At 35.9% G+C, this 20,836-nt stretch overlaps 1 protein-coding gene across 3 annotated transcripts in view; it reads right to left on the bottom strand.

The window, feature by feature from the left end:
• The window catches only part of DYNC2LI1 (dynein, cytoplasmic 2, light intermediate chain 1), a 26,161-nt gene extending 5,325 nt beyond the window's left edge, over positions 1 to 20,836 (bottom strand). For all 3 annotated transcript variants that reach the window (XM_005864762.2, XM_005864761.2, XM_014538460.1), the window contains exons 1-12: positions 20,712 to 20,836; positions 18,485 to 18,602; positions 16,643 to 16,677; positions 14,551 to 14,620; positions 12,416 to 12,504; positions 9,873 to 10,059; positions 8,877 to 8,945; positions 7,893 to 7,970; positions 7,044 to 7,120; positions 6,374 to 6,444; positions 3,578 to 3,675; positions 3,099 to 3,191 (exon numbers count right to left, since the gene is read on the bottom strand). In XM_005864762.2, the coding sequence (XP_005864824.1) occupies positions 3,099 to 3,191; positions 3,578 to 3,675; positions 6,374 to 6,444; positions 7,044 to 7,120; positions 7,893 to 7,970; positions 8,877 to 8,945; positions 9,873 to 10,059; positions 12,416 to 12,504; positions 14,551 to 14,620; positions 16,643 to 16,677; positions 18,485 to 18,602; positions 20,712 to 20,719 (993 nt within the window). In that variant the 5' untranslated portion in view covers positions 20,720 to 20,836. The remainder of the gene's footprint in view (positions 1 to 3,098; positions 3,192 to 3,577; positions 3,676 to 6,373; positions 6,445 to 7,043; positions 7,121 to 7,892; positions 7,971 to 8,876; positions 8,946 to 9,872; positions 10,060 to 12,415; positions 12,505 to 14,550; positions 14,621 to 16,642; positions 16,678 to 18,484; positions 18,603 to 20,711) is intronic.

Here is a 20,836-nt window from a genome sequence, read left to right as displayed (position 1 = left end):
TCTACCACTTATGGTTTCAAAGACTGTTAACTCATAAAATAAGCCACAACAATTACTGGGCATCGCTTTGGGATTCTTTGCTAGTAGTATGTCCCTTCTGCAGTCAGCAAACTTAGAAGAATGGGCTGGTCATACAGGCCACGCCAGAGGGAAGATAAAGAATAACTAACTAGTATGACACAGAACTCACCATGTCCACTGGGCCCTTCAGTACTGCTATCATGTGAACTCAAAATAATGTGATAATAGTTTAAAGGAATAGCCAAGTAAGAGGGTTTTCTTTACACTGCAATTCTTTTTAAAAAATATTTTAAAATTGATTTTTAGAGAGGAAGGGAGAAAGAAAGAGAGAAACATTGATGTGAGAGAGAAACATCCCGCACACCCCTCACTGGGTATCAAACGTACAAACAAGGCATGTGCCCTGACTGGGAATGGAACCGGCACCCTTTTGGTGCACGGGACCATGTCCAACCAACCAAGCTATACCAGCCAGGGCTAGTCCCTGCTTCCAAAAATCGACTTGCTTATAATCAGTAGGCCTATATTTTAAACACACACCCACACTGATACATGTTTAGGGAGAATACAGAATTTAGTGAGGTAGCAGTGTGGTACAAGAGTTGAGTGAAGACTGACATAGGTATTGTAGGACTGCTTTCCAGTTCCACTAAAAATTCTTATGGTTTTAGGTCAATTAGAGAAGATGGATTTGACTGTGAAAACTCATGATACTCAGAAATACCCTAGCCCTTTAACAATACTTATGTATATAAATGTAATAAAAGGTCATTATGCACGATAAACAAATACTCTTATCAACAATGGCAGTTAGTCATTGACTTCTAGGTAAATATTAATTCAGGGATGACTTCCAACTAATCTCTATAGCCAAGATATACACATAATAGGAGTTACTCAAGGTCATTTTACTTTTCTTTCAACATGCCCCTCACTTTTTGAAATTGAGGTATAACTGACATACAACATTATATAAATTTTAGGTGTCCAACATAATGATTCAATATTTGTATATATTGTGAGGTGATCACCACTATAAGTCAACATTTGTCAACAAATAGTTATAGAATTTTTTTCTTGTGATGAGAACTTTTAAGATCAACTCTCTTAGCAACTTTCCAATATGCAACACAATATTATTAACTATACTCGCAAGCTGTATGTTGTCAGGATTTATTTTATAACTGGAAGTTTGTACTTTTTTACTCCCTTCACTCCTCTGGTCTATCACCTACCCCTCGTCTGGCAACCACCAGTCTGTTCTCTGTTATCTACAAGCTCGGTTTTTTGTTGCTGTTGTTTAGATTCCACATATAAATCAGATCACATGGTAGTTGTCTTTCTCTGTCTGACATATACCCTCAAGATACATCCATGTCACAAATGGTATAACTGGAAGTTTGTACTTTTTTACTCCCTTCACTCCTCTGGTCTATCACCTACCCCTCGTCTGGCAACCACCAGTCTGTTCTCTGTTATCTACAAGCTCGGTTTTTTGTTGCTGTTGTTTAGATTCCACATATAAATCAGATCACATGGTAGTTGTCTTTCTCTGTCTGACATATACCCTCAAGATACATCCATGTTGTCACAAATGGCAATATTTCCTTCTTTTTTATGGCTGAGTAATATTCCTGTGTGTGTGTGTGTTTGTGTGTGTGTCTTTATCCATTCATCTGTCAATGAGTACTTAAGTTGTTTCCATGTCTTGGTTATTGTATAGTGCTGCAGTGAACATGGGGGGTACATATATCTTTTTGAATTTGTGTCACAATGTCAAGGAGCTTACTGTCTATGTTGTTTCTATGAGTTTTATAGTTCCAGGTCTTATAGTCAAGGCTTTAGTCTATTTTAAGTTGATTTTTCTGTATGGTGTAAGATAGTGATCCAGTTTCATTCCTTTGCATGTGGCTATCCAATTTTCCCAAGATTATTTATTGAAGAGATTGTCTTTTCTCCCCTTGTATATTCTTGGCTCCTCTGTCATAAATTAATTTACATATATAGATGGGTTTATTTGTTCCATCTATCTATGTGCCTGTCTTTATGTCAATACCATACTGTTTTCATTATTAAATCTTCCTAATATAGTTAAAATCAGGAAGCATGGTGACTCCAGCTGTGTTCTTTTTCAAGATTGCTTTAGCTAGTCTGGGTCTTTGTAGTTCCATATAAATTTTAGTACTGTTTGATCTATTTCTGTGAAACATGCCATTGGAATTTTGATAGGGATTGTAACATGCCTCTTACTTTGCTATAGCTACAATCCCTCTAAATATTCATGTCATACTTTCAAAAGTCTTCGGGACTATATCTAAGTTCAATGTATTGCTTAATGCTAAGAAGAATACCCAGTGGATGGTTGTGTTCAGGTTATCCTTGAGACAATGCCTAAGTTACACAGCTCTACAAATTCCCCCCGAGAGGTTGTCAGGACATTCTATTTATAGTGTTTATTATACATAAGCTTACTTATTATACAAGGTCAGATTCCACACACTGTCTCATTTTATCAAACTAAACGGTGATCTGGGAAAATATAAGTATTGGGCCATGATAAATTTACCCAGTTTTGCATCCTCACATCAGATTTGTATACAATAAACAGTGCTATCTTGGCACATGTGGAATGCTTGAACCACTTTCCTGAGAGATCATGGATTTTGTCAGTTATGTTTGTGTGCTTTCAGATTAGGCAGTAGTTAATTATTCTGGTACAAGAAAGTATAGGTATGCCTGAATGTCCTAATAAAAAACAAGCTCTTTTAAATAATCTCACAAACAAAAGAATATTATAAAAGCATTTCCCAGCAGCAAAGTAAGAATCACTAGTCACCATAAACTGAAAAATCCAAAAAGGTTATGTAAACATGGTTATCTCTGGGTGGTAGAGTGATAGGTGATTTTTAATTCCTTCTTGATTTATATCGGACTTTTAACTTTTCTATAGTGAAGATGTACTATTACACAATTATAAAGTAAAAAAAACCATTAAGTAAGTAAATTGAGAAAAATGTATAGAAGTCTACAGGTATTTTTGTGATAATTCAAAATGAAATAAATGTTTCGGGTAATACCTGATCCTTCTGAATTCTCATTTCATCAACTTCACTTTCAGCATACTGGGGGTCTTTTGCAGGGTCCTTGATATCTTTTAGTGTGTCGATACTCTGAAATTACAATACTTCAAATCATTTCATGCCCATAACCCCACACCATCTGACTCACAATCCACGTCCTTTCCTCAGCCAGCCATGTAGGCTATGATCTGAGGGCCATGTCAAATTCCACCAGGTCCTTTTTCCTTCTTCTCCTTTCAGATGATTGTGTCTCCCTTGTCTAATAGCCAGAGAGCTCTGTTTCAAAGTGGAGCAAGAACTGTGTCATAACCCACCTTTAACCCCAGTGTCTCACATACAATGGATTTCAAGTGACTGTTTTATTTCTGAGCATGAGAGTTGAAAACAAAGTTGTCATAATAAACCCATTGGACATTTCCCAGTAACCATTAAATAGTGGTAAGAATTCCTGCTTTAAAAGAACCAGAAATAGGTACCTTTGGTGGAAAGAGCTTTTCATACACTTTTTTCCACAACTCCATTGGCGAACGGGCATGAAACTTCCCAATGTCATTATCAGGAACAGGAGGAGACCCTGAAATTGGAAGGTTTGCTCCAATGACTGCATTGATTAAAACATTCAAACTCTATCAGTAAAACTGATGACACTAAAAACAGTATAAATCTTAGATCACTCGTGTCCATCTTCCTATTACAGTCACAATTAAAATTTACCCCAACCCAGTGTAGCAAGCCAGGTTCCAGTTCTAGAAGAAGAGGAGACAATAATAAGTAAACTGTAATTCTCTTTCCCTACACTTCAATTGCTGCTCAGCAAAAATATAAGATTGATATTCTCACGTGCACGTGAATTTGCAAGAAAACAAATACTCTTATGTGTTGCTGGTTAGAGAGAAATTGGAACAGCTAATTTGGAGGGTAATTTAGCGCTGCTAAATACCATTAAAGTACTAAAAAAGGTCATGCCCTATTAATAAGCAATTCTAGTTTTTGGTGTTTACCCTAAAACATCTGCATACATGTATTAAAGATTTCACACTACAGCATCATTTATATTAGTGGAAAACTGGCCACTACCAAAATGTCCATCCATAGAAGAAGCATAAACTAAATTACTGTGTAATACTATCCAGCAGTCAAAATACCAAACAAATCTATATATAGCATAATATTGAAAAACCATTAAGGCATATTGAGTAAAAGAGACACATTTCAAAATGATATAGTATAATACCATTAAATTAAAACATATTTTTATACCACAAACACATATATAGAAAGTGGTCTGGAAAGATACAGACCAAACTTGATCCTTTTATGTTATATTTTAATGTTTTATAAGGAGAAGGCCTTTATGTATTGCTTGCATAATTTAATTTGGAAATTTAAAAAAAATTTGGGACACTTTTTCATACTTTTCAATCTATAATCTGAGATTTTTTCATTATGTTTCAGCATCTATGTTGCTCACTAAAATTGTAATCACACTCACCTCCTTCCCAACCTCTCTCTTCCTACCTCTCCATCCACAGTCTTGTCCCTAACCTCTGATATTTACTAATCTTTCCTCCATTTGTAAAATTCTCTCATTCTAAAAATTTTATATAAATAGAGTCGTAGTGTATGTAGCCTTTTCTGATTGTCTCTTATCATTCAGTATAACTCCATGGGGATACATCCAAATTCTGTGTATCAACAGTTTGTTCCTTTTTATTGCTGAGTAGTATTCTATGGTATAAATGTACCACAGTTTGCTTATTCACTCACCTGTTGAATGACATTTGGGTAGTTTCTAATTTTTGGCTATTACCAATAAAGCTGCTATGAACATTCTTGTATAGATTTTATGTGAATGCAAGTTTTCATTTCTCTAGGATAAATGCCTAGTAGTGCAATTTCTAGGTCAAATGGTAGCTGCATGCTTAGTTTTATAAGAAGCTGTCAAACTGTTTTCAAGACTGGCTGTACCATTTTACATCACCACCATCAATGTATAAGTAATCCAGTTTCTTAACATCCTTGTCAACATTTGGTGTTGTCACTATTTTTTATTTTAGAGATTCTAATAGTGTGAAGTGATATCTCATTGTGGTTTCAATTTGAATTTCCGTAGTAATTAATTATATTAAACTCTATTTGCCATTCATATATCCTCTTTAGTAAAATGTCTGCTCATGACTTTTACCTATCTTCTAATTGGATTGTTTGTTTTTACTGTTAAGTTCTTTATATATTCTAGATACTAGTCATTTGTTGGTATGTGGTTTGAAAATGTTTTCTCCCAGACTATAACATGCCTTTTCATTCTTTTTAAACGAGCAAAAGTTTTTAATTTTGATGAGGTCCAAGCTACATGATTTTTAAATTCAGTAGTTCTCAACCTTTTCCTGACTTCCAATTACTCACATGGGCAAAAGATTCCCATCAGCATTATCTATCAGTACACAAAGTGATTTTTACTGTGACTGAAATTAACTTGAAACTAATGATAATTATACAAATAAAAAAATCATTCTCTATAATCACTCATTAACCATCTCTATTCCTTTCATTGCAATTCAATCTATAATCTCATTACAAAGATATCTACATTTAAAGTCAAGTTAACTTTAGCTTGTAAGAGTAATGGAGAATAGGAAATAAAGTACTGCTCACTAGAGTTTAAAACCAAACTATGACAGTCCTAGAGTATAAAGAGCTGTTAGGCCCAAACATCTTTTAATATAAGAAGATAAGTAGCTTGACTTCATAAACTTGTAAAATTACTTTTGCTTCATGAGCCTAGGGCATCTATAAGTTTAGGAAACACATCCCAGTAGATTAGGCCAGCTATTTTCATAATGAAAAATTAAGGGATACTTAATACTGTATTCCTTTTTATTTATTCTATCCCTTGAATCTCTAATTTTCACCATTGCCCATAATATATAGTGTTGAATTTCCTGACCACTCTATGTTCTTGGTTTTTCTAAATCCAAGGAGTTACAATTTAAAATCACCTAGAAATCAGTAAGGGAAAGGAAATAGATGCAAACTTTTTAGTGGAATAGAGATCAGAAGCCGGTCTCTCATGTGGCAACATCCCTTTCATCACAAATATGTCAATGTGATGTACTGCAGCAATACTGTGTATACAAGTAAATAATAAGAAATTACAGCAATGATAATGAAACCAGAAAAGCTGGTACGTTGGAGATGAAGGGAACATAAAGTAGGATAAAATCAATAAGCAATTAAAAAAAAGATTGAACAAATTTAATAAGTTCACCAACCTATATTACTTAAAGAATCCAATCCTGCTGTGATAAACAGTGGTTTATTCTGATCCACACATATTGATTTGCTACATGGGTAAGAAGAAAAAAGAATCTAATTTAGTTTAGCAATCGAATATCCTACCACACTCTACTGTAAATACAAGAAGCAAGTTTTATATCTAGCCACTGGTGAAAGCACTGCCCAAATAAGTGAGTGAATATTTGTGTAAGTGATTTAAAGTAGAGCATTAATGAAGGTTTTACAGGAGAAAAAAAGTGACAGACACAAATTACCTTAAATCAAAACCAAGAAAAGTAGCATGGTTAAGAAAATTATGTACAAATATTGTTTACTTCATTTATAATCAATTCAGAAAGTGTTAACAGAAGGAATGCCACTAAAATGAGGGAAAAGAAGTAAAAGAAATCAGGGAAGGAAGTATAATAATATCATTTTATTCTAGTGTCAAACTAAGTATTCTCTAACATTTTAATTGTGAATCTGAGAAATATTTAGAGAATAGAAGAAGCAAAAGGTAATATAAAATTATCTTTCTAAGAACAGATATCTGGGGCACTTTCTGGGTCAAGAAACAAAAGACTGGTGAGAACAACAGTCAGATGAAACAATATTGGCCACAAATAATAAAATAGAAAGATATAAAAAAATGTATTTTAACAGTACCTTTTGCCAATACCAAATGCTAACTGATTGATAACTCCACGTATTTTTAGTAATAGAGCTTCTGATTTACTTGTAAACTAAAAAAAAAAAATCAGGAGAATAAATTTTATACTCTGCTTTCAAATCACAGAAACAGGTAACATAAATATGGCTTTGAACAAGTACAGATTGCAGAGCGAATTACTATTTATTTGCCCTAGATGTATGATCTTGGACAAGCCATTTGATCTCACTTAAGCCTCAGTCTCCTCCATGGTAAAATGGACAAAAACAGTACCTTCTTCATAGGGTCGGGAGGATTAAAAGAGGGAATAATGTGAAATGCCTGAAACAAAGTATTGCTCAAGAAATATTGGTTATTATAATTATTATTATCATTATTTGATATCCTTCAATGCAATAAAATATTAAAGCATTTTTTATTTTAAAAGATACTTTCTACCCTTATCCCCCATTCGTATGATCTCTTTTTTCTTCTTAATCAAAGCTCTCAGAGGGACCTGGAGACAACATGGTCTAGCCCTTTTCTTTTAAGAGAATATAGATTTTAATTCTTAAGGGGAATGAATAAATGAATAAATAAATAAATAAATAAGTAAATTGTCTCTTTAAGATTGGGGTTTATAGATATAAGCAATTCAGATCTTTTGCACCAAAGAAATGTCAGGCCATCTAGAAGTATGTTCTATGGCTACATTATAAAACGAACGTTTTGGGGCAATGGGAAAGGAAGGGAGAGGATGATGTGCATTAGTAAAAGCATTAGTCTTCATGACTGTGCATGAAGTTGCTAACCTTTCCAAATTTGGTACTGTCCATTCAAGCCCAAAGGATAGAAAATGTACGAACCATTAATGATGCTCCATAATAATGTGCAACAAATCGAAGTGTCTTGCATATTACCTTTCTCTTCTCAGAGTCAAAATCCTAAAGAAATATGTTATTAAAATGAAAAATGAGTTGAGAGAACTAAATGTCTGCAGCATGAAGATATAAATTATTCAATGCAGATATAGAGTATTTCTTAGTTGTTTGTTTATTTTTTGAACACACCCTCAGGAGTAGGCTTCCATTACCTTGGCATTTGTTTCTATAGAGAGCGGAACAACAGCTGCAGCCTTCTAGAGCTACAGCTGTCAGATCTTCCCTTGTTTAAACACTTAGCTCAACAGAATTCAGAAATCAGCACACATTTCATAGTGTGGAATACCCTAAGGATTCTCTGACAAGCAAAGATAAGAAGAAACCAATTTTCTACTTTCTTCAATTTAAAAGTAGGGAAGTAAGTCCTATCCCTTGGTGACTAGGTTCAAGATTCAGTTTCTAAATCTTCTACTTTATCCCCATTCCACTGTATTTGTTGTTCTTTACCTATTTTTGCTTTCCCAACTATATCCTCTTTTCTAAAATCTTTAAGATGTGTGACTCCTTGACCTCTCCCTCTGAGAGATACTTTCATGTTTCATTATTACGTTTTTTTAGAAAATGTTTTTTAATATTTTATCACAGAATCCTATTTTTTTCCAATATCACAGTGCTACAAATGAAGTTGATCCTGGTGCCTATCAAAATATACAAGACAATTGATGTTTTATATAAAACCACTTTATATGTTAACTTGTTCCCAACCTCCCACACTTTTTTTTTCTTTTTTGGCCTGATTAATAAAACCTGTTACAAATATTTATAACATCTTCTATTAGATGAACATTCTTATAAAATGAAAAAGGGAATCTTATGAACAGACCATGCAAATCATTATTACTTTGGTTCCTCTCCCAAAAAGCATAGACATGTATGTATAACAAACTCAACTAGAAGTGAAGAGCTTACCTGAAAAATATCATATTTACTTCCAATTATGACCAGAGGTATTGGAAATGGGTCAATTAATTCACGATCCTGTTAGCAAACATATTTCATTGATTTACTATAATTACTATTGTATATTCAGCAATTTCTATTTACTTCCAAAAAGATACCATTTTCAGTCTCTTCATAGATGTTGACCATGCTTGCTTGACATTTAAGGTTGTTCCAATAATTAACCTTCACTTAATAAACTGTATTTCTCAAGTATAAAACTATAAACAGCAATTCCCTAAATTACTAAAAGATTTATTCCTTTTGTGTGTTTTGCCCTCTTATTTTCTTATATAACATGTCATCTTCCTTTTCATTTCTTACTATTTTGTGTTAACTGTTTGTTGCAGTAGCATTTATACTGCATACATGGGAACCATGAGCTATCAGTTTTGTTGGATATTACCTATATAAAACACATTCATGAAAAGTCTGGGCAATGTAAAATCCTGCTTTTAGCTTTGTAGAAGATGAAATTCATGACTGTATTTAAAGAACTTGTGTTGTCACCATTGCAACTTTATAATGTAATTACTTGTCAGATGATAAATGTACTGACTGACACTGAAGGAATGTAAAATGTAGAGCGACAGTGAAGGCTGTTTAAACTCCAACCCTTGCTCAAATTTGTAGCTTCCTTTAGTTTCTTGTCAGGTGATATTTGTACAGTTTGGTTTATAATCTTCGTTTTATAAAATCAATATCAAACTACTACTTAAAACTATTTCTTTAGATTGGTGTAATATGCCATAACAGTCACAGAAGATGTCTAAGAAGACATAAAAAATCTTTTTCCTTGATATGTTCTTACTCAGGTTTTATAAAATTGCTATAATTTTCCAGTGAGCAGGTTCATCTATATCAAATGAATCTTAAGTCATGCATAAAAACTAAAGAAGCTGTTGTGATGTTCTCTGTAATTGTGTATGGGCTAAGGTTCCAAGAATAATCCCAGCTGCAACTCACTGGATGGTCCTTCTGCATGTTACTCCGTATCTTCTGTCTCATTTCAGAAGCTGCTGTAGAATCTGTCTTTCCCAGTTTCATTATCACTTTATCTACATGGGTTTTTGTGGCTTGCAACAGATTTTCCATGGTGGGCCAAATGTCATTAGGCTTTGAAAGATCCAAAACAAGAACAATAGAAAATGTCCTAAAGAAATAAAAAAATATTTTAAAAAAGACTCCAAATAATTACCACTGTGAAACCCTACTATACTGAAAATTATTATCTAAGAATAAGATAAAGAAAGAAAAACACATAGCAATTTTCTAAGACAAAAAAAAAAAAAAAAAAAACCAACCCACAATAAAACAGCACCAAAGTTATAGCCTTAGTTATTTGAGTGCTTTTTTTAGTGATATGTAAGTGTCATAACCATTAGTGGCACTGGAATTTTTGTTTGAACTAATACTAATTTGGTTCAAATAATTTGCAAGTAATTGGGTCCAACAATGCATGTTTAGATCCAATTTTACTATGTGTTCCAACGAAGGGAAACTAAAATAATAATAGCAGCACAACAGGTAAAGGAGAAGAAAACAGGTTTACTGGTGGACCTTGTTTTAAGCAAAAGAGAAATGAATTGTTCAATTTTTTCGAAGATTAAAATTTGTGTTTCCAATGCATTGGAAATACTTGTGTTACTTTTATCTTCATAGCAAATGAGAGCTAAAAATGTTAAAACAAAGCAAAAACAACCCAACCTCTTAAAACAGAGAATCAGGCCACAGGAGATGCTCTATTACAATTTATCTAAAGTCTGTGGAAACGTTCAATGCATCTGTAATTATTTTATGAACAGTCACTTTAAAGACAAACAATTCTAATAGCAGTTGGAAATATTATTTTCTCCAGTTGCTGGGCTGTGTCCAACAAAAGGAAATTATGTGTCAAATTAATTCCAGTCACAAAATACTCTGAGATTTGCAAGTACATGAGGAGTGAAATGTTTTCCATGAATTCTTTAACGACTCAGCAACCTACTTTGGACCCAGGCCTATGGCTCCCCTTCCCTGTGTTCATAACCTTGATCCCTCCTCTCTCTTAAAGCAGGCCCAGCTGCTGTGGGGTTCCAGGGAAAGTAAGAGCAAGAACTCACATGGTCGGGTATTAAAGAAGCTGTGGAAAGATTTGGCTTCCTACAGAAATCAGATTTTCCAAAAGCCCAGTGGGCCCAAACCCTGTTAGGCCTAGAAACGGCAGGTAAGGTAATGTAACAAGGTAATGCGACAGTCAGAGTCAGAACTGGAGCCCCATGAGAGCCCAACTCCTTTCAGCCTCAGGCCACACTACTGGCAGCTCAGGTTCCTGTGGCTCCTCCCACCCTCACCAGCTCTTCTCCACTATACTACCCTGCATAGCTACCCTAACTCCCAGGCAGCTTCATTTTCTCTGTTAAAGGAGGAAAATGGAAAACTAGATAGCAGTAAAATTCCATGCTCCTGAAGAGTAATGTCACGGGGAAAGGGTGGTTATAAGTGAGAAAGCAAAATCTAAATGTGCATATAAAACATCTAAAATCTGTACAAATTATATTTACAAACACTGGAAACACTGAAAGAAATACCTTGACATGTTAACAGTGATTATTCTTTTATGTGATGATGGGTGCTCCTTCTTTGTACCTTTCAGTATTTTTCCCAGTTTTCTATATGAGCATACACTAAAATTATATATTTTTAAAAGCAAAAAAATCACTGGACAAATAAAGCCCACATTACCTAGATTCAGCTATGGAAAAACAATTGTCCTGTTAATAAGAAATAATTCTATACCCTAAATATGTTAGTGCCTGAAGTAGAATAAATATCAGGTCCTTTGTATTTGGTCCATGTATCAAGAAACCATTTGTGTTAAACCCTGACAAAAGTAAGATATTTCAAAGTTTTTGTTTTCCTTGGCTAAGATGGTTCCCATGAACAATGTGAGAAATGTCACAATTTTCCACATCTGATTTGGCCAATATGTGGGAGGCACTGTCAGGAAAACCAAAGAATTTGAGGTTTCCCCCAAAGTTCTATTTCTTTAAGATCGCAAATAGAGAGACATTCTCCCTCCTCTAACTCATCGTTTTCCCTTTGCCAAAGCATCAACAGTATTAATTCGCATTAAACTCAAAGGCAGATGTAATATCCAGCCAAAGGAAAAAACTCAGGGCGGAGCTAGCTCACATGGATGCATACTGGAAAGAATTAAGCTTTTTACATTAATTTCTGCAAAGTGAATTCACTGCCCGACTATTATTTGACATATTTTTGTTTGCAGGCTTGCAAACATGTTACTAGATGGAATGCCAGCTCTCTCATTTCATCAAAGGCCAGCGCCTTAGTTCTTTTTAACTCTCTTTGAAGCATTACAGTTGAAGCACATAGAAAGGAAGTGAGCATAAGCCTTCAGCAACATAAAACTGTCCCCCAAAATTCTGATTCACAAAAGCCTACTCATTCCCATGGACACAACTGACTGGGTGCTTACTAACTACTGTTCCTGGAGCTGGCTCACTTACCTTAAGGCGTCACTTGTGATTGGGATGCTGATTAAGTCCAATAAAGAAGTTCCTCCACCTAGTTCCCAAAAGTGAGCAATATCTTTTGGCTGAAAAACAAAAACAAAAACAGGTGTTTTTTCTTCAAAGTAATTTTTTTGAATTTGAAATACTTATATTTCATTAGTACCAGTCGGTAATAATTATGGATACAAAATACTATAGTCCTCCATCAACCTATTCTTGGCAGTTAAAACTTTCCTCTTTCTCTATCCCATCCCTCAAAATGCATCAAAACATCTATTCCAAAGAATAAAGATGAAGCATTAAGAACATATATGTATACATAAATGCCCTAAATCTAATAATTCTTTAATAGAAGACAAACAGTGCCCTGATTCTGTAAATAGCACATGTAGCAGACACTTACTCAAAAGTGATATAAAAATAAGTAGTTGAAAACGTTTGGTATTATCTTTTTGAAAACAGTTATGATTCTAGATAGAAATAAAATCGTTGAATAGGAAAATATCCTGATTTAGGGATGGAGAGGCTCACACAATCAATGGGACATACAGGTAGGGCATGGGGAAATGGGACAGACAGATGGCAGTCCCTGATGCAGACCAGGGTTACCTGAGCAAGGATCTGTGCCTGATGCCCCTGGGGAATCTGACAGGCAGGCTCTCACTGGCAATAAACAGCTGCTTCCCTGTTTATCGGACTTTTCAATATGAGGGGATGAAAGGGCTCGGCAGCTCGGAATCAAGACCAAGACAAGCTCCCTAGACGGCTAGCCAACGACATCTCCGCTTCCGCCCTGACATGGGGTCACCATCAGGACACCACACTGTGAGGAGCTGACAAAGGGCTTCCATGTAGCACTCTCAGGGAACATTACATTCAGAAAGACATGAATCTTCTAGAATGAACATGGACAAGCTCAACTTGACAGCGCAAAGTTTAGAGGAAAAAAATAGGTGAAAAAAGCATCACATGAGCTTTTAATGTATCTACTAACCATGAACTTGGAAGAGACAGATGGTCATTAAAGCAAGTTTTAGATGAATATATGTATTTGACAAATCACCATCTCATAATCACTAAAGTTGTTTTTGCTGTTGATATCTGGATTATGAATGCCTGTGGGGGAAGTAATTTTGTCATTGGGGAATGTCAATTGATTTACAATTTGATGAAAGGATGTTTTTAGAGCTCTCCTCAAAAGTTAAGATTATGAAAGTTGTCTCAGAGTTTCCATTTCTAAGTTTATCACTCGTGTCAAAGTTCATGTGAGTAACAAAAATAAAGTTCTCCTATATCCCAATATCTTGTTTTTTCTTTTCTTTTTAATTTCACAGTTTTAATGACCAACTCTCATTGCTGAATGCAGGAAGAAGCATCAGCCAGTTTTAACTCTTTACACACTGTCTAATCATCAGAATTTGGACTAAGTCAATCTATAAAAATTTGCCTGTGCTACAGAAGTGGGACCATCTATTCTAGATTGTTCTTCCATACAGCTAACTTTATTTAAGAAATAGCCTCTTTTCATGTGAGGACTCCAAAAGAGAATTCAATTTAGGCTTTTTAAAAAAATCCTCCTCACAAATGCTATAAATTCCCCCTCTACATTGAATAATTTCTAACTTTCCTTTGAAGAGACATTAAAACAAGTGAAAATAGGATTTTAAACAATTAGGGCCTGCAGTCTAAAATAGTTTTGCCAACTTCAGGGTATATTTTCTAATAATTTGCTTTTTGAGCAGTATATTTTCATAAATATTCCACAGGTCAAACATATTTTTAGAAGATTTTTTGGGGAGACACAGAAGGTAACTCACATATTCTCATTTGAAAGAAGAAAAAGTCACATTAGTACAATTAATAAATTATGCCCAGAAACCATACAATAAAGTTACAAAGGAACCTTATAATAGCATTTGAAGACATAACAAATGAGAAGGCCAAAATATTTTCAGTTTGGGTTAGCTTCATATCTGCTGAGTTGCATTTGAAGTTTAAAAGCACATAGCCATGAAGTGTACTGCCTGATATATTTACTGATTGTAGATAAGATGGAAAATGTAAAACAAAGTCAGCATCATTACTTCTCTGTCTGTGGGCATAGCAGTATCACTTAAAAAGACACTCACTGTGTTATGCCCTTTAGCTTTTCTTCCATATGTATATTCCAAGGCTAAGGTTGGTTTTGGTGGCTCATCCCTGTACAATAAAGACAGACAGTATTACCATTATTTTCTTATGCTATCATCTTACCCGATAAATTTTTGCTTCCTCTTAAAACTTTAATCTACTAGTGGAGAAGTTACCTTGTATAATAGCATTGAGGTAAAAATGATTTTAAAATTATATAAAAAATCAATAAGCCTTCAAAACGCCATCCTGATGGATTCTAGTGGCAGCTGCAGAGGTGAGTACCAGTGCCTGCGTGACCTGGTAGCCCCTAGAGACGCTGTTGGGCCAGCAGAGAGGCAGTGGGGCTGGCAGTGCTGGCACAGGCTCTCCGCACCCAGGCCAGGTGGAAAGCACTGACACCAGGGTCATGCTCAGCCTTGCTATGGGGAGCGGGGAACCGAATGATTATCAATTTAATGAAGACATCAGTGGAGACTTACATACAGTTCTCTACCTTAAATCACAGCTCAAATGCGGGCATCATTTATCTACTGAGAGCTACCAACAAATGACATTAGTGACTCCTAAACATCGACAAATGATTTGAAAAATATTAAAATCACCTTATAAATTAATTACCCTACAGCTTACATTGCTTGGTAAGCAGTTTTATGGTTTATTTATTTGTTTGTTTGTTTTACTCTAGTAGCAACACATAACATAAATAGATAATCTTAACCATTTTTAAGTGCACAGTTCAGTAATGTTAAGTATATTCACATTGTTGTGCAACCACACTTCTGAACTTTTTCATCTTACAAAACTGAAACTTCAAACTCATTAAACAACTCCCCATTTTCTCCTCCCTCCAGCCTCTGGTAAGCGTCTTTGTTTCTATAAATGACTAGATACCTCATATAAGTGGAATCATACAGTATTTTTTTTTTGTGACTAGCATATTTCATTCAGCATATGTCTTCAAGGTTCATCCATGTTGTAGGACTTCGTTCCTTTTTAATGCTGAGTAATATTAGTATTTAACTATTTTAAATTTGGAGAATAAAAATAATTTTTAATGATTTATATATTTATGCTTATTGAATATTTTGTATATCACTCCTGTACTTTTTTCATTTATATATGGAATATTTGGTTCTAGTTCCTGTAAGATAAGAATTTCCTTTATGAAACAAAATGCTGCTTTTAAGACAAAATTTTAAAACTCTGATATTTAACCTACAATTTGAAGAACTTTTCTTTTTCTAAGTAGACTATCAAGGAACCCAAATTCGTAATTTTCAGTTCAATTTAGATGTTGTCCTAAGCTGATGTTGTGCTGGATGACGTATTTGTAATGAGAAACACGCCTGCCCTGAAAAGAGCCATGGCTCCTGGGGATGGAAGGATGAAGTAGGTATCACTGTGGATGGCTCTTCTAAGAAACAATTCTGCTGACGAGGAATTACACAAAGCCAACATTCTATTATTTGTATTATTTAATAATATTTTGCAAATGAATGTTTCTTTAATGTGACCTTAAGACCATCTCTCTTGCTGTTTTTGGAGACGTTATAAGAAAGGCATTGAAATAAAGGGAACAGAGAAATATCCCCCAAATTGGTTGGAGGCGTTCCTTATCAACTTCCCACAATATCTAGCCATTATAATCCTAAATCTTAATCTGATGTCAGTATAGGTTAAAAAGTACAGAAAACAAATGGTAAAATGTACAGTTTGAGGACCAACATTCTGCTTCAAAATTATATCAATGAGTAATTTAAAGATTATGACTAACATTCAAATAATCATGGACTAGATAGAATAAAAACAATTAAAATACCACAGTAGTATAGCCAAAAAGAAAGTAAGTGTAGGCTGTGTAGTCATGTTAATTTCTCCATGAATAGGGAAGTTCAATATTAATGCTGTATAATTTTTTTAGTTACTGTTGGTTTTATTTTTTAAAGAAGATCTTAAAGACCAAGCTAAGGGTTCACTAAGAATTATTCTGTTTGTACCTCAAAATTGTTCTCCTTCCATATGTCTTTTAGTATCTAACTTGCCTTTTGGAAGCAAAAAATGTAGTCTAAACGTTAACATAACACTTACCTGTCAAGAGATCTTAGAATAATAGTAGTCTTGCCCTAGAAATTTAAAAAAGCAATACTGTGTTAATGTCATCCATATGTAAAATTTTACTATTGTTCATAGTTGTGGCCCAAAATAGCTTTTTAATTACTCGAATGATAAATTACCTGGAAACTAGAAACTTTCAGAATTGTTCCCAAGTTTGATAAGTGGAAAAAGTTAACTGTCAACTTTCCATCACAGTGTAGTAACTACACTGCTATTATTATAATTATAAAGCCCCTTGGATGACAAATACTAGCAAATCATACCTCACTTTAGTGGTCAACTTGTCAGCTGCCTTAAATTTTCTTTTTACTCATCAATGCTAATTACTGGTTAAGCTGATGATTAGTGTCTTCTAAAATGTTTGAATTCTAATTGTTGAAGTGGAAATTAAGAAAAAAGATAACATACAAATAAAGGACATGTTGCAAATATGTTCAAAGTAAGCAATCCAGATACATGGTTAGAGTATTTGTTGTTTTATTTCTAAAGGATTTCTATTTTTTTAGGACCACATACATAAATTATTTTAATATAATTAAAAATACAAACAGACTGTAAAAAAGGGCCCAATCTAATAAAATTAAGGACAAAACCAATAGCATAAATGAAAGACTTACAGATCTCAAGCTCAACCTTAGTGAACAGGGTTATGTGATTACTAAATTTTTCTCTTTTTTCTTTATTTTTTTCCATCACCATTTAAATTTTTCTATACAATAAAACCAAAGATCAGCATCTGGAAAAAGAGAAGCTTGCAGACCTGCCCTTGTCTATTTTAATGAAACAAAACCTCAAAATTTCTGTTCCATCCTGAGAATTACACATTAGAGTAATTCTAGTTAAGAGTTACTGAGATCATGACAGATAGAGAATCCATGACTGACATAGAGTCCATGACACAGAAGACACTGCTGAAAGAAATGAAGATAAAGCTGAAACAGATACTCGGGGAGACAGGGTAGTTGCCATTAACTATTTGATGAGCCATTTTATAATATTTGAAAATTTAGCAAACAGAAGAGGAATTCGATTTATTCCCATAGTTTTACGGGTCAGAATTAGGACCAAGGGGTGGAAGTTACAAACGGAAGTTTTCTAATAACTAGGAGTTAACAAAAATCGAAACAGGCTACAGTTTTGGAAGAGAACTCCCCCACTGCTGGAGATGTTCAAACTCTAAAACCACTGTTTGCAATAGCCCTTAACCTTTTCGGGAGGTGCTAGAATGTTGGGATATTCTAATTTCCCAGAAAAATGCACTGATGCACAATCACACAATTTTGCATACATTTCTAGGGAATTCACTGATCCCAAGAAGTATCTCTACGGTCCCCAGGGTTAAGAATCCCTATTGTAGAAAACTAGAATATCTCCAAGTTTCCTTCAACTTCTGTGACCCCAGTAAGTGAAGGTTAACCATATCATACGTTTATGGTTCATGTTTATATTATCTATATGCTTATGTCCGTTGTACAAGTGGTCATCAGGTTAGCACTTATGGTGCCTTTGTGCAAATTGGGAAGAGATGGCTCCACTGGGCAGGCTAATTAGAGACAAGTGCCCCTGCCTCCAAGCTGCTGTGGCCCACGTCAGGGACACCAACGACAAGTGTTCAGGCCGGATGTGAGTACCCACTCACCCATAAGCAGGACACCCTCAGATGGGGCATAACCAACTCCGACGTAACCAGCAGGCCAGAGACTCATTAGATGGCTCAAGAGTTGAAGTATCCACATTTTTATCAAAGGATTAATATAAATTTTACCGTTAGTTGTTAAATCATCACAATACTTGGAAAAAATTAGGAAAAATTACCCCATTTTTACTGCCAATGAAGAAAACGGATTTTTCTCCAATTTCAGCTCCATCACCTTCACTTCCGTTACTTTCCCGTTTTTCCACTTCAGCTTTTGCAATTTCCCAGAGCGTTTCACTAAATGAGAGGCAGGAAAACAAAATTCAGAGGAACAAGAAGACTCCTTTCCATTATTTATTTCAAGCTCAGAGCACTTTTATTTCAGTCAAATTTATAAAACGAATCAACATTATTTTCTGGAGGACAATAAACTGGTAAAACTGCTGACTGAGGATTAGTCATTTTCTTTGTACTGGTTCATCAGAGAAAGCTGAACATGATACGCAGAGCCTTTCGCACCAGACTTTGAGGCTTTCTAATTCTGGGGCTCCCAGGCGAGGCTGAAAGCTGTATGTGTGAGCTTCTCAGGCACATATGAGTATCCAACTTTGGGAAAGATACAACTTGAAAAACAGCATCTGGGCAAATGGGGGAAGGTGTAAAACCAGTGTACCAAATAATCTCTGCTCCCTCAACTTTTCCTATTTTTAAAATTATATTTTTAACTCAGGATTCCCTTATTTTTTTAAAATACATTTTTATTGATTTTAGAGAGGAAGGGAGAGGGATAGAGAGATAGAAACATCAATAATGAGACTCATTGATCGGCTGCCTCCCGCATGCCCCCCATGGGGGACCGAGCCCGCAACCCAGGCATGTGCCCTTGGCCGGAATCGAACCTGGGACCCTTCAGTCCGCAGGCCGATGCTCTATCCACTGAGCAAAACCGGCCAGGGCAGGATTCCCTTATTTTTAATACAGAAAATATAAAGAAAAAAATCACCCAAAATCACATTTTGAAAATCATTTTCATTCATATCTCTACACACACATATAATTTTACACAAATACGATTACATCATTTTTTAAATTAAAGCTTAACGTGAAAAATGGAGTATTGAACTAAAAAGAATGAGCAAGATCTGATGTGTTGTACGCCTGAATCTGCTACTTTCTACATATGCCAACTTGGGCAAATTAGCCAACTTCTCTGGATCCTTCATTCCCTTATTAGTTCAGCAAGTATTTATTGGGCACCTAATACTTCCAGGTTTCTGTGCTGGTCCTGAGGCTCACCTGTTTCTTCATCTCTAAAATGCTAATAAAAAAGAATACCAACCTTATAAGATTGTCATGATTGATTATTAAAATGTATCATTTAGTTTAGGGCTTGGCCGACTTATAATTATTAAGAGCTTATAATAATTGTTATTCAAGAACCAAGGATGAAGAAAGGAGCTAAAGCAGGTGTCCCTAAATGTCTGCACTAAAATTCACACATTCATTCCACAGGTGAGCCCCCTGGAACTCAGTCCAGGCCTGTCTGCTCTTTATTTACATGCCATTCTCTCAAAGCGTGATTATCTGCTTTCCAACTTCCCAAAGAGAGGAGAGAAGGAGGTGCTGCCACCAGTCTTGCCGCTGGGGGAAAGTTATATCTATAGCCAGAACTTTAAAATCGTAACCAATGGTACGGTTACTGGGAAACGGACGATTTCTCACACAAGATTCATAGCCTCCTCAGAGATCACACTGCCAGTCCACAAGGTGAGAAAACCCCATTTACGCTGCTCTGTGATGGACTCCAGGAACCCCGTCTCCTCCACGTCCTAACACATTGTTCAGGGAAGGTTTAGGGGTGGCCTTGGGAACAGGGACTTACTGGCACCACAGAACTGAAGGGCTACAATGTACTTACCAGGTCATCCCTATCCCCTCCGCTCCCTCCCCTCGCTTTTAAACACGATCCTACACTTAGTGCTGCCGAAGGTCCCCCCGCCCCCCTGCTTTACTGTTGCTGTGAACCCCTGCACCAGGAGGGGGTCCCGAAGGAAGTGGCTTTGTGAACCCCTGCTCCTAGGGCATTCCCTAGCCTGCAAGAAACTTTTATTGAGTAAGTGCATGGTTGGAGTTGAATGTTTCCAAATCTCTTCCTTTCTACCCGGGGAACTTTCGGCAGAATCCACACGCGCAAGGGCAGTTCCCACGGGCCTCTGACCACCCAGGTACGGGTTGCAAGCAGGACAGACCTACAGTTTTCTCCCACTATCGGGTCCCACGTGGGCTCCCCTCCCAAAATACACCCCCAGCGGCCTCTCCCTCCCCACCCCTTCCACGCTAGGGTGGGAAAGAGGGGAGGCGATCGAGGGGAACGTAAGCCTGGCGCGAGCAGGAATGCGGGGATACCTGGGCATAGTGGCTCTGCAGCCCCAGGGTCCGAGCTCCGCGTAGGGCCCAGCTTAGAAATTAGACCGCAAACTCTGAGGTGGGCCCCGGCGAGCAGGCTCTGCGGTTGCCATGGGAGCGACGTC

Source organism: Myotis brandtii, unplaced genomic scaffold (assembly GCF_000412655.1).
Source record: "Myotis brandtii unplaced genomic scaffold, ASM41265v1 scaffold191, whole genome shotgun sequence".
Lineage (NCBI taxonomy): Eukaryota > Metazoa > Chordata > Mammalia > Chiroptera > Vespertilionidae > Myotis > Myotis brandtii.
This window is presented reverse-complemented; position numbering and strand designations above follow the sequence as displayed.